Consider the following 14,663-nt stretch of genomic DNA (forward strand, 5'->3'; position numbering starts at 1 on the left):
CAGATCTGTTCCCTAATCCAATACCTTTGAGACTGGATATGTCACATCTGAATGCCTTGTTATGGTTGCATCTGACTGCTATACTACCCCACAATTTGAGAATACTAATTTTTCCTATGCTTTATTTATACATTAGAACTTATAAGGCTACTCATCTCGGTGTGTTTTTTCACACCACTTGTTTTCCCCACTACTCAAAACAAGCTTATCAAGAACCTTTCACTGCTGCTACCAACTTTAATGAAATTTTGACCCATTTTAGGCACCGTTTCTAAGGCTCACTTGTGCTGTTGACACTGCCGATTCTTCATCTTCATCAAGATCATCCATTGTCACAGCCTGAAGTTCTGCAGGATCAATTAGAATATTCACCTTTGAGGCCAAATCATCTGTGTGAATAAACAATGCAATGATTTGGCCAGGTACAGTTGTTTGAACACTTTCCTTTTCCTATGTTGATTTCCCATTTTATTTCCCACCTGTAGAAGGCCAAACAGCAATATAATAAGAAAGCTCTAAATAGGATTTGTATATCAAGGATACTTCTCAGGATTAACACCACAGGGGAAGAGCAAAAGAAAATTGAGCCATCCCATGACACTTCTGAATTGACATAATTCTATGCATTTGCTTATTTTGCTGTAGTAGATACTAATGTTTGGATGGAATGACCCTAATTGGAGCTTAAATCCTTATTTGGTGTCCACTGGTCTATTTCTTAAACCTCAAAACACCATAGATTTCTCATAATTTATATAAACCTATCAGAACCTTTAGTGTTATAATATCTGCTGTTCCTCTTGTTCTAAGCCTAGTAATGAGGTGCATTAACAGATTAACAGAGTTGGAAGGGACCTTGCAGGTCATCTAGTTCAACCCTCTGCCCAAGCAGAAGACCCTAGGTCTGCCTCTACCTAGGATCGAACTCACAACCTCCTGTGGTTGAACTGCCGGCCACTCCTAAGTGAAATGCCTCAGGGCTCAGCTCCCTTCTCCATGTTATTTAATATTTCAATATGATCTGCTAGGACATGTTAACTATCAAGATCCAATCTGGATCAATAACTGGGATCAGAGGTTTAATCTTCCAAGCTTTCAGACTTGTGCTGGAGCCCATCTCAGGAAATTTCTCTCTAGTAGAACGTTAACTATCATTGGGGTGAGGAATCATTAATATGTTATAAACAACTAGTTATAAACATTTCTCTATCTGGATAAGTAGTGGAGAACCTAACCTGGTATCTGAAAGGTTCAAGATGGCACAAAGCAAGCTAAAACCGAAACCTAGCAAAACACAGGCACTGTTCCAGGCTCCATTTCAATTTTTCTTTGCCTCTAGACAAAGTAAAACTTTCTCAAGGAGCAGATGCCCAACATAGGAGTTCTCTTGGACTCATGGCTCCTGCTTTAATCAGCATTAGAGGCCATGCCCAGGGAAGCCTCTATCAAACTTTGGCCCTTTTTGGAGTGGAAAGTCCTTGATGACAGAGATTCATGCCATCAAGACCTTGAGACTAAACCATTATATTGTACTTTGCTCGGGTCTGCATTTGAAAATTACCTTCAAACTGCATAGGGTTCTGAATGCAATTGCACACTTTCTGGTGGGTTCCAGTTTCACAAACATTGTGCCAGTTGCCAGTAAATACAGTTCAAAGAGCATCTGTTAACCAACCAACAACAAAAACCCTGCAATGGCCTGGCTGCCCATTATCTGCCCGCTCTTAAGTGTTCCATTAGGGAAGAGATAATTCAGGTACCCCTCCCCAAACCAGAAGTGAAAGGGGTGGAAGCCTAGTGACAGGTCTTCTCAGGGGCTGCTCCTGTGTAAAGAGATAGCTAATTCCCAGCAATCCAAATGGCCTCCTTCATGTTGAGTTAGGAAGTTACAATACAATACAATACAATAGTAGAGTTGGAAGGGACCTTGGAGGTCTTCTAGTCCAACCCCCTGCCTAGGCAGGAAACCCTATACCGTTTCAGACAAATGGCTATCCAACATCTTCTTAAAGACTTCCAGTGTTGGGCCATTCACAACCTCTGGAGGCAAGCTGTTCTGCTAATTAATTGTTCTAACTGTCAGGAAATTTCTCCTCAGTTCTAAGTTGCTTCTCTTCTTGATTAGTTTCCACCCATTGCTTCTTGTTCTACCCTCAGGTGCCTTGGAGAATAGTTTGACTCCCTCTTCTTTGGGGCAACCCCTGAGATATTGGAACACTGCTATCATGTCTCCCCTAGTCCTTCTTTCTCTTAAGCTAGACATACCCAGTTCCTGCAACCGTTCTTCACATATTTTAGTCTCCAGTCCCCTAATCATCTTTGTTGCTCTTCTCTGCACTCTTTCTAGAGTCTCCACATCTTTTCTACATCATGGCGACCAGAACTGAATGCAGTTACGGAACATTGTTTCATTTTGCAGACATGGTTGACTAAATGGTTTCTTTCTTACTTACTTACTTACTTACTTACTTACTTACTTACTTACTTACTTACTTACTTATTTATTTATTTATTTATTTATTTAAACTTATTAGTCGCCCCCTCTCCCCACAGGGACTCGGGGCGACGTACACAAGCAACAGTTAGCACAGTGTCATACAGAGGAGGTAAAAAATAAATAAATAATTACAATAAATAACATTAATAGTTTAAAAACTAAAATTGACAATTAAAAATGACCTAGGGGTGGAAAAGTTGTCGAATTATGCCAGGCCGGCTAGCCGAAACAGGTGGGTCTTCAGTTTACTGCGGAAGGAGCGGAGATCGGTTGTTGTTCTAATGTCTGGGGGGAGGTCGTTCCAGGGCCCGCCACAGAGAAGGACCTACTCCTGGGCACCGCCCTCTGACAATCTCTAGAGGACGGCACCCGGAGGAGACCCTCTCTGTGTGAGCGAATGGGTCGCAGGGATGTATGGTGCAGGACACGATCCCGCAGGTAACTAGGCCCTATGCCATGGAACGCTTTGAAGATGGTAACTAACTTTTTTACCCATGGAAGAGAATATTTGTAGCCCTGGATTGAATTTTGGAGTCCATTATGCTCTTTGTGCGCAGTTATTTTCATGCAGACTTTTGGTTACCCAACTAGGGTGCACTTAAAATGTTACCTTGCTGGGTACCAAAATGTCTGCAAGAAAACCAAGCTCAGAGAACACCCAAAGGTTCCACAGATTTTTTTAAAACGAGTCTTTGGGACAATATGATTTTTGTTATATATTTAGCATGCAGCATTTTAGCCAAACCTTTTACTAGTACTTTTATAATTTAGAAGAATTAATACACCGTTTCTGGTCTGGTCTATGTTTTTAAAAATTGTGAATCATCTTAGCATCCTGTGACAGGGTATAAATGACATAGCAGAGTGTTTTGTCCTTAAAAGGGCAAGGACAGAATCAAAGGGCAACACCCTATCTTTCTAGGTTTTACACATTGAGTCATCTTACACAGCTTATAAGGTAATAATTGCATTAGAATGTTCTATTTAAAATTCAACTAAAAGCATCGTTTGTATGACTTATTAAAACTATTTTTTTTTCAGTATCATCCAAAACACATCTGTGCTGAGGGGTTGTAATTTAGTGCTTTTGTTAATGAGCCTGAAATAGGAAAAATTTCCAAGAGTGGCTTGTTGTCCTGAAGACTCTCTTTTATTTAGAAGAGCATCTGCAGAATGCTTCAAACTGAGTAGCTTCTATTTAAGTTTCAAATTAAAATACAGTTTTCAAGAAAGGTTATGAGCAAAGAGAACATGGCTTCGGATAATTACGTCAGATGCTCAATTAGCACCTGCCAGTTAATAGTTACCAGTGATGTTCTGATCTCAAATTCCTAGCAGTCAACAAATTGAAAATATAACAAGGCTGGAAAAGCATAGAGAACATATTTTTGGAATTCTTCCACCCCTTTATCAGCAGTTCAGTTCTGGATTATGAGATCAGGAGGGAGGGAAGTAGGCTTAAAATGGCAGAGTCACCAATACTTTAAGATACTGCTCAACTGCTTTTCCCAAAGGGACATACTGGGAGAGTGTTTTGGGATTTTTTTTCTCTTCAGCTCAAAGTCACATCTACACATTTTCCAACTTTTTTCTTCTTCTTTTTTTCTTTTTTAATGTTCCTTTCCGCACCAAACTTGGTCCTATTAGTTTGGAGAAAACTATCCCAGTAATGGATAGATAAGAGCATTTGAAATTAAACCCACATCTTTTGTATATTAAAAATAAACAGTATTATTTATAAAAATTTATAAATATTATTTATTTTTAATTAAATACACATAATGTGTCAAACGAGTCACTTGCCTTTCAGAGTTTTCTTGAGATGAGATAAGAGCCCCCCAAGACGCTGGAGGTCAAAATAATCCACCTTCCCATTATAAAAGAGCTGAGGGGGAACATAAGCATCTGCATAAAATAGACAGGCATGTTATCTAGGATGAGGGAACTAGTATTTTTGATAATAAATAACTGAGGTGATTATGAATTACATATAGATTTTTAAGACATGTTTTTGAATACAGCTTAAAAAAAGCAATCTAAGTTATAACTGCAGAATGAAACATACATTTGAGACAGTAGATGCCTATGGCTTTAAAACAGAAATATAAAACATCACATATATCAGAGGGTTGCGAAAATTAGAAAAGGGAGCAGTGTAAATTCAGTAAGTAATGTTTAAGAAATATATTGATTCTTTTCACAAGAGGCAACTTTCAAGAGCCAACTTTTTAAGATTAAGTGCAAATTTCTGATTTAAAGTACAGTAAATACAGTTTGGTACAGTTCATGTTTCAGAGCCTGTGCTAATTTTGGTCAACATGGATTTACTTTCAACTTTGCTTCGTACTCTGTTTTAACTGTTCTTCTCCTCTCTCTTTGAGTAAGCAGTTTCATTGTGAGAAGAGAGAATGTCAGCACTTTTTAAAATGACAATCTTTCTGGACATTAACTATGATCCTCCAAATATGATGATCTAATTTGTGATTTTGGGATTTAAAAAAATCAAGGATATCTTATCACACCACTCCAGAATCCTTTAAAAGAAATTAGTTTTAGTTGAAAAGCTCATTCTTCAACTTTCAGTCATATGCCAATATAGATGCTGTCATATTTTTCAAAGATAAGGGCATTTACCTTCACTATACAGTGCTGGTGCATTCTTCATCTTATGTTCATCCCAATAGTGTCTCAAGGCTGCTATGAGTCGATGCAAGAAACACACCATATATTCTGGAGGACATAACACGGTCAGATTCTAAAGGCAAAAAAAAGTGCAACAGTCCTCTGCAGTTAACCTAACAGTTTGAGGAGTAATGCTAGATACCTCAATTCACTTAAATATGCATGATGCATATTGCCCTTCATTTTTTGCATTTCCACAAGCCTATTGATGGGATATGTCCATAGTGATTTGTGCCTATTTTCCCACAAAAAATAGTATCTCTTTTTATTTGAAGCAGAGGAATTGTGTACATCAAAACAAGGCATGGGGGAAGGGGTGGTGGTGGCAAAACATCTTAGCAAGAGTACAAAAGAATACAGTATTTCTCGTACTAACATACTGCTCTCAGGAAAGGCACCATATTGTATTAAAGAGAATCCCTAAGGCATGTTCAAGCTCCCCTATATGAACTTTGCTATGAAAAGAATTCTAAGCAGAAACATTTATTCTTTAACAAATCTCTAACAAATCTACATACATTTCAGAACTTCACATAATAAATGCCAGCCCTCACTTTTTTCCCAATGGCAGGAGCAGTCCCATGTCAAGAACTGTTGAGAATATTAATTCTTTTATTAACTCCTGTTGGCAGAACATGAGATACCGAGCCTATCTCCCCTTTTTCTATAATAAGACAATAACAGAATTGAAAGGGACCTTGGAGGTCTTTTAGTCCAACCCCTGCTGAGGCAAGAAACCCTATACCATTTCAGACAAACCATTGTCCAATGTCTTCTGAAAAACCTCCAGTATTGGAGCATCTATAACTTTTGATCATTCCACTGATTAATTGTTCTAACTGTCAGGAAATTTCTCCTTAGTTCTAGGTTGGATCTTTCCTTGATTAATTTCTATCCCCACAATCTAATCCCCACAGTCATCCTCCCCACCTTTCAGAACAGATTTTAGGTAGAAACAGGGGGATATAGTGAAAAGTATCTCCCCAGACAGAAAGACCCTTCCATCTTTAGGGGGTCTTTTGCAGATCCATTTCTACTGATAAAGGTTGTAATATTGGATTAAGCTACTGAACATCTTTGAATGATCATATCTGATTTTACTTTGCTATGTGAAATATTCACCTTAGATTCAACTACTCTAAAAACAATTAAACTTCATTAGCATCTTGATGAACAGTCAATATGTAAAAATATCTCAGACAGATGAATTACGGAAGCTGATGGGTAACACAGAAAACAGAGCTGCACAGAGCACCAGTTAGCACAGAACTCATCAGCAAAAAGTTTTAAAGACTGCTAACATGTAAACTAAGACACAATCATATCCTTGCTATTAGTATACTTCTAAGCAACACAAATGTGCAACAATCGATGAAAAACATAGTGGAATTCTTCTTCACTTACCCCTCGATTGCTGGCATTTTCCTGAAGAAACTTGCGGAATTTATTTAGAAAGATATATCTGGAAGCTCCTCCCTGAAAAAATAGAATAACTGATGCAATGGAATCTCGTGTAGATTATGGAATATTTTAAATTCAGATTGTTTTGTTTCAATTTTGATCATTTAATGTGCAATTTGGCCCTTAAAAAGAAAGTTCATATTGTGTTTTTATAATATGATAGTTTTAATACTGACAGACTATTTTCTACTATGGCTTTCTTTTCTTTCTTTTTTAATTGCTTAGAATAATTTGAACTTGAAATTAATCATACATACTTTGTGATAGTGTGTTCCAGTTAACATTTATTTTACTAAATTAGCTTCCAGAAAAGTCAGTTGGGAAGTGAGAAGAAAGCTGCAAATCATGGTCATGTGACTTTGTTTTAACAACCATGCATGGTTCACTTAAAGATTGTTAATTGGGACTGCCATGGTAAATCAGCACAGGTGATTTTTCACTTTATGACTGTGGCATTTACAAAAAGCTGCTGTTCTCAATAACAGCCATTAACTGAAAATTACCTGTAATTTTAAAAAATCTGGACAGTGACTGTATTAAATGATATAAAAATTGAATATTACAAACTAATGTTCTGTATTATTCAACATGATTTCCATCAAGATTCCTTACAAAGAAACTGAAAATATTTGAAGAGACCTAATTAAAAACACTCACATATTCTGAGCAGCGTGAATTCTTAGCATATGCATTAAATGTTAGAATTTAATATGACACTGTGTAGCCTGAAGTTAATGGTCATATTGAATGGAAAGGGCAAACAACATACTTTAAAGCAAATTTATTACCTGGATGCTAAATCAAGAGTTAGCAAGATACATCCCTGTAAATCAAGTAATATATTAGATTTGTTTAACAAGGTAACATCTAAGTTCCAGCAATAAGGACTCTTAATATCTTATTAAATTAAGCAATGTTTTATGAAGCTAACAACAAGGAGTATGGAGCTGCCTGAATATCCATAGCTTTTCTTTCTTAAAATACATGCAAACTACTTTAAGGAAAATCTACAGTACAACAGCATAAAGCAAGTTTATATTCAGAATTATTGCAGTCATTCAGCTGTTTTAACTGTCCTTACCACACCATGATCTTTATTGTTTAACAACAGTTTCAGTATCTGCACTTGGAGTTCTTCTACCACTACAAAAGAAGAAATAATATAACACTTAGAAACATTGGGTGAGTCCATCCTCATGTTCTATTGAAGAAACCAATTATTCAAGTCTTATATAGAAACTCATAGAGAGAAAACCAGCCCATTTACTTTATTTCACTACTCTCCCAGAAGAGATTTATCAATAAAAGTTCTGGTAGGTTGCGCCTGATAATCTTGAGAATAATAGAACATACAAACTTTACAAATAAGTAACTCAAGAGGAGAACTGAGTTGATTAGTACTATATTTGGGAGTATGAAAGCAAATAAAATTGACAGCACTGTAATACCCAGCTTTGGTCTGTACATTTTCCTTGCACACTGGGATCAAGCTATGATTTATAGGTATTGATCACAGTGATTTCAAGCCATAGACACCAATATAGGTGTATTAGCTGAAGAACCAGAGCCTTGCATGTGACCTCTAAAAACTTTCATTCTTAATGTGATCAAAAGGGGAAATTATTAAAAATATAAAAAATTATTAAAAACATGACAAAAAATAATAGCTAGATTTAATGTAATTAACTGAAATGTAAATGATGTAATAAATTCTACTTGTTCTATCCATGTATGGCACATATGCCACTTGAATGCCAACTGAAGTCTTCAGCCCATAAAAAGTTGCATAAGTCTGATCTATAATGCCATGAAAGTCCAAATTTCACAAACCCATGTACCTTCAATGCGTTTTTTAAGCCGCTGGCACCCTCTCTCATATGCTCTCCTCCTCAGCCTTTCTTCAGAACTCTCATTCTTTACTTCTTTACTCTCTTTACCCTGCATTTAAGGAAGGGAGCAACATAATTATAAACAGTACTCAAATATACAAAGCCAATAGGGAATTGAGCTTTTTAAAAATTTGTACCAATAAAACATGAACAAAAAGGGGGATGGATAGGAAAAGCTTGGAAACAAGAGCTAAAACAGCTGATAAGAGACAATAACCGTCCCCAAAAGTGTCCCAAAGGTGCTTTTTAAGGAGGCAACTGGACTTTCTTGCTTTTTCTTTTGAAGACAGAGCTAAAGAAGCTTCTTGGATGAGAATACAATACAATACAATACAATAGTAGAGTTGGAAGGGACCTTGGAGGTCTTCTAGTCCAACCCCCTGCCTAGGCAGGAAGCCCTATACCGTTTCAGACAAATAGCTATCCAACAACTTATTAAAGACTTGCAGTGTTGGGGCATTCACAACTTCTGGAGGCAAGCTGTTCCACCGATTGATTGTTCTAACTGTCAGCAAATTTCTCCTCAGTTCTAAGTTGCTTCTCTCCTTGATTAGTTTCCACCCATTGCTTCTTGTTCTACCCTCAGGTGCCTTGGAGAATAGTTTGACTCCCTCTTCTTTGTGGCAACCCCTGAGATATTGGAACAATGCTATCGTGTCTCCCCTAGTCCTTCTTTCTCTTAAGCTAGACATACCCAGTTCCTGCAACCGTTCTTCATATGTTTTAGTCTCCAGTCCCCTAATCATCTTTGTTGCTCTTCTCTGCACTCTTTCTAGAGTCTCCACATCTTTTTTACATCGTGGCGAAACGTCTTCAAAAGAAAAAAACGAGAAAGTCCAGTTGCCTCCTGAAAAAGCACCTTTGGGACAACCATGGTCTGGATGACTGAGAATCTCTACAGACATTCCCAAAAGTGCTACACTATCACCTATATAATTTTATTATGTTCAGAATATATCTATATAAAGTCTGAATCACAGGTGTTAAGGCCACTGTGTGATTCCCTGTGTCTACTAGCTGCAAGATTATATTCTTCACCTCCTTGTTGAAGCGATTTGGCCACCAGGTGGTAGGTATCAACTCCTGTAAGCCAGCCTCCTCCACACGTAAAGGGGACTTGATATAAAAAAATACCACCGAGCGAAGAACATCAAATCTGGAAGGAGTTAAGGAAATTGGGTGGTAGTTCAAGACAAGTGCATCTGTGAATCTAAGTGAAAAAGAACAACCCTGAAGTTAGTTAAAATAATTCTGCACACCAGAAGTCAGCTCCGTAAGGCATTTGAAATTAAGCTATGCATTGAAATATGCAAATCTTTGGTTTTATATGGACCCATTGCAAATACAGTAACTAATCCAGCCAAGCCTTTTGAGGGAAAGTTAATAGCCGAAGCAGGAGTTTGTGTCTAGAGAGCTAAGATTTCCAGCAATGCCTTGCAGCATATGAAACAGTTAATCTATTAGGTCAATTACACGACCTAATTGAAGGAAGTTTCCTATATAGCACATAAAGTAGCCTTAAATGCAAATTAAAGAGGGATTCTCCAGCTAAAAACACCAGAAATTATTTCCCACTTATTAATAGAATAAAACTGTACACTGACTCTTCAACAGAGGAACTCCTTACATTTTCAAAGGCTAAACTCCAACATACAGACAGTTGTTCTAGTGAAAGGAGACTAACTTGCCTCCAAGATTCTTTAGTTTCCTGTGTCACTGATTGAATATCAGTGTTATAACCTTCTAAGCAAAACAAAACTCAGTTTATGATAGTTTTCACCAGGGAATATTTTAAAAATTGCACTAGTTTTATTTGAAATTTATATGATTATCAAGAATTAGGTGTCATGTTAATGTGGCTTCTGTAGATAACTCCAAATTATTTTCTATAATAAAACGGCAATGCAAATTAGATTTTACTTAAAACCACATGTAAGTGATATATGCTATAGTGTGTCAAATATGTGAGCACAACACATAACTTTAGATCAGTGCGGAAGATCTCAACGTGATTATTTCCTAGGAGACCTTGGAGTAATAATGTAGTATTCAATGAAACTGCCAGTGTGGAATAGGAGTGGAAATATATCAATCCACAATACATTTTAACTACAGAAATAATTATACTATGTATAGTTTTTGGAAAAAGAAAAAAAATCAGAAAAAAAGTTTTAATTTAGAAAATTAAGTGGAGCCAAATGTTTATAAATATGTAAATTAGAAGCACAAAAAAGGAGAACGTCAGACATTAAATAGATTTTTTCCCTTTTCATTTTAATTCTCAAATTTGTTATTGCTCAAATGTTCATATTTTTAACAAGCATAAATATTATTAAGTAACAGTACACTGGTGAATGGAGGAGAAGGAGTGGCGGAACCTCAGGGTGGAGTCAAAAGAGTAAGCCTAGAATCTCTACATTGCTACAGACCAAGTCCAAGTCCAACCCTCTTGAATTCCACACCAAGGTGAGGCTGTTAATTGAGTAAATTTTTGTACATAGGCATCATTAGTAATACATTAGTTTAATTGGAAGTTCATGTGTGGTCCTGATCTTTCATGCCTGATAGAGACCTTAATACCAGCTTTAGAAAGAAAGCTTTTTTGTACAATAAATACTTTGATGCAACCTGCAGTAGTTTTTACTGTTATATTCAGTTCCAGGTGAGAAAGCTAAATAAACTTATACTATTAACATTGATGTTTTAAATCATAATGAATTCTGCTAAAACATCTCTATTTTTATCTTTAATGAATGGTCTTATATAAACATTAGAGTGCTAATCTTAATACTGCAAAATACCACTGTATCAAAATATATTTTACAAAAATATAATAAAAAAGAAAAAGTTAAAAAAAATCAAACCTAAAGCACCACACAATCCAACTAGGTATAACTGCTGAAAGGAATAGTAGGAGAGAGTTACTACATTTCCTAAGTATGGGCTTTCCAGAGATATCTTCTGCCCAGTTAGGGACTAGAGTACTATAGGCTGTTGATCCTAACTAGATCCATTATAAAGAAACATGGGAAAGCTGAGCTAAAACTGTACCATCAAGACACAGCTCTCCATAGCACTGTGCAGTAACCAGTGCTTTCAATAGTTCATTGCTATGAGATCAAGAAATGGGAGCACAGTTAGAAGACCTGAAGGACCAGGTTAGGGAGAGATCATTATGGACAAAATCTATCTATGTGGTTAAGAGTCAACAAGAACTAGGTGGCACATAATCAATCAATCAATCAATCAATCAATCAACAGATTAACATATGACTGATTTAGTACTGAGATAGGGTGGGGAGACAGCATTATGATAATACTGAAGTAAAACAATATAATCTATGTTACGCCTACTTATGGAAACTTTAAGATAAAAAAGGTATAAATGTTCTCCAAGGATTTCCTATTGTAGTAATATTCCACAAAAGTGAAGAGAAACAAAATAAGGGTAATAAAGGGGAAGCAATTATCAAGCTTTTAATTGCTTAACTAGAATCTTGCCACTTCCTCATGCTCCAAGGACTCTGCCTCAGTATTTATATCTCGAACTTCAAAGAATGCTACCTGAAATAAGTAGTCCGTGCTTCAGAATTTGTTTGATTCAACCAAAGCACAAAGGTAGCACCTGTCTTTGGCTCAATTAAAGCAGTCACATATCTTTCCAGGATTGTGACATAATTCTGAAAAGAGGTATGCAGATTTAATGAAATGGAGTTTGTATTTGGCTCTCATACACTGAACATACTTCTGAACACAATCTGAACAAATGCATGGCCTCAATCAACAGTTAATTAATAATTATTTGAAAGACAGCTTTCACAAAACAGGATACTATTTTACATTTGACATTGCCTATATTTGGAATAATCTGATTATGTCAGTGAATAAGTATCACTGAGAGATCTAAACAACTATGATCAATATATACAAATAAAGAAAGGATACAAGACGTTATTGAGCAAATGTTTCCTGGATTTCTCATGCTTTAGGATAGCAATAGTAAGGCGAAGATAATGGATCTGGGCAGAAAAATAAGGAAAAAACACAATCAATTTATACAGACCAACGCAGGTAATCCTTGACTTATAACTATAATGGTAGTTCAAAGTTATAACAGCCTGGAAAAAAGAGACTTGTAACCTGCGCTTACAACTATCGCACCACCCCTGAGGTCACATGATTGCAATTTGGGGCTTGGCAATCTGTTTGCCTTTATGATCAGTTGCAGTGTGCAAATCATGTGACTGTGATTTGTGATCTTTTTTGCCTCTTTGCAGCAAAAACACATAATTGAGCATTAAGCTGGATTTGCTTAACAATTGCATGGGATTAACACTTAACAACCACTATAAAAATTGTCATAAAATCAGGCCTGATTTATGACTTGCTACAGAAATTCCAGTCCTCATTATGGTCAAAAGTTGAGGACTACCTGTAACATAGAATTCTAAAATGATTTAGAACAGGGGTGTCAAAGTGGTGGCCCACAGGGCGGATGCATCTTGTGCAGGCCATGCCCACCCCAGCTCCATGAATGGGAAAAATATCAGAAAACGTCACATGACAGCAATGTGACACCATGAGTTTGACATCCATGATTTAGAACAGGAGTGTCAAACTCAAGGGCCATGGGCCAGATTCGGCCTGTGGCGTGCTTAGATCTGGCCCGCCTCTGCCAGCGAAAACGGAGCTTGGGAGGGCGACATGCAAGCTCCGTTTTTGCAGGCAGAGCGCTCGGGCCATTACAGGCACCCCCGACACCAATGACATCGAGCTGGTCATGCCCACCCCGGCCACGTCCACCACCACACCCCATCCCCGAGGTTAAACACAACCCTGATGCAGCCCTCAATGAAATCGAATTTGACACTCGTGATTTAGAACATTCTTATCCGAACTGATGCCTCATGCAAGTTGTATCAACTGCTATAATCACTAGGTAACATGGCCAGTCATAGCAGTATGCTGACATCCAACACATTTGGTAGGCACTAAGTTGAGATTTACAACTTACATATTTGTAGTCAGGGAGAAAAATCTGACTCCCACACTGGTTTTTGGTAACAAGATTTTTTTTCTGGTATGTCACAAGATAATATCACTCACCTGTAAGCCAAGATCAGGAACTATGGGAGAAAAGCGGTATGCTCTGAGCAGGGACATCAGCAGCTGCTTGAGGCATTCATGAACTTCATAATCCTGAAGAAAAGAAATAGAAGACATTTACACTAGGTAGCCCTAATGGAGAACAGAGGCAGCCCAGAATTATTAGAAGTCAAAAGACATAATGAAACTCACCTCCATGAGAAGCCACATAAGATCCAGTAACTGCTGAATAAGAGGGTGTGCTTCTACAGCTCCTCCCCCTTCCAAGATGCCAAGCAGGAAACTCATGAGCACATCTTCCACTAAGTACACTTTGCACTGTAGAAAAAGAGTCTTTAAAGTAGCAGAACTGAGAATGACCTCCATACAGATCAAACCAATAGCAATACAAGAATGAACAATACCCATGTGGCAGTTTCATGAGAGTTCATTTAAAAAATATATATTCCTGGGACGTTATGAGAACTGTAGGTATCCCACAGATGACTGTCTTCCTCAGTCAGTCTATATTTCTAAAATAGTACATACTGCTCCTACAATGTTGCAGATATTTATACAACTTTTGTAGATCCGTTGCCTTCCCTAGGCAAAGGACCTACACACAAGGAGAAAATACACAGTTTGTTGTTCTACATGGCAAAATGCAATCCTTCTGCTGATGAACAAGATGTAATTCCTTCCTGGAATTAGTTAGGTAAGTTGGAGAGGGGAGTTTTGTGTTACAGTTTGAAGGTGATGGGTTTTCTTAATTAATTAATATATAATAGTATTGCTTCTCTTTAATTAGGCACAGCACAAAGTAAATTTTATAACTTCACAAAGCTTGTTTCTTTTGAGAATGAAATTGGCTGGCAACAGAGCTCAAAATAAATAAAATCCAAAATTATGTTCAGAACCTTATGACCCATCCCAACTTTAATTGAAACATTCCCCATAACCTTCTGAAAAGGAGACCATAAAGGCCTCCATTAAAAGTAGAGGACTGGATCCCAATAATTCAGACATTGATTAGAAATGGTAAAAGTTCA

At 37.1% G+C, this 14,663-nt stretch overlaps 1 protein-coding gene across 3 annotated transcripts in view; it reads right to left on the reverse strand.

The window, feature by feature from the left end:
* Positions 1-14,663, reverse strand: part of RNF123 (ring finger protein 123) — a 96,038-nt gene that overhangs the window by 62,343 nt on the left and 19,032 nt on the right. For 2 of the 3 annotated variants that reach the window (XM_081937307.1, XM_081937308.1), the window contains exons 13-22: positions 13,828-13,953; positions 13,636-13,728; positions 12,475-12,548; positions 9,568-9,685; positions 8,479-8,578; positions 7,722-7,783; positions 6,584-6,655; positions 5,132-5,252; positions 4,301-4,402; positions 283-389 (exon numbers count right to left, since the gene is read on the reverse strand). In XM_081937307.1, coding sequence (XP_081793433.1) covers positions 283-389; positions 4,301-4,402; positions 5,132-5,252; positions 6,584-6,655; positions 7,722-7,783; positions 8,479-8,578; positions 9,568-9,685; positions 12,475-12,548; positions 13,636-13,728; positions 13,828-13,953 — 975 coding nt within the window. The remainder of the gene's footprint in view (positions 1-282; positions 390-4,300; positions 4,403-5,131; positions 5,253-6,583; positions 6,656-7,721; positions 7,784-8,478; positions 8,579-9,567; positions 9,686-12,474; positions 12,549-13,635; positions 13,729-13,827; positions 13,954-14,663) is intronic. The other variant, XM_081937309.1, reaches the window with a different exon arrangement.

Source organism: Natrix helvetica, assembly GCF_964273705.1.
Source record: "Natrix helvetica genome assembly, chromosome: 1".
Classification (NCBI taxonomy): Eukaryota; Metazoa; Chordata; class Lepidosauria; order Squamata; family Natricidae; genus Natrix; species Natrix helvetica.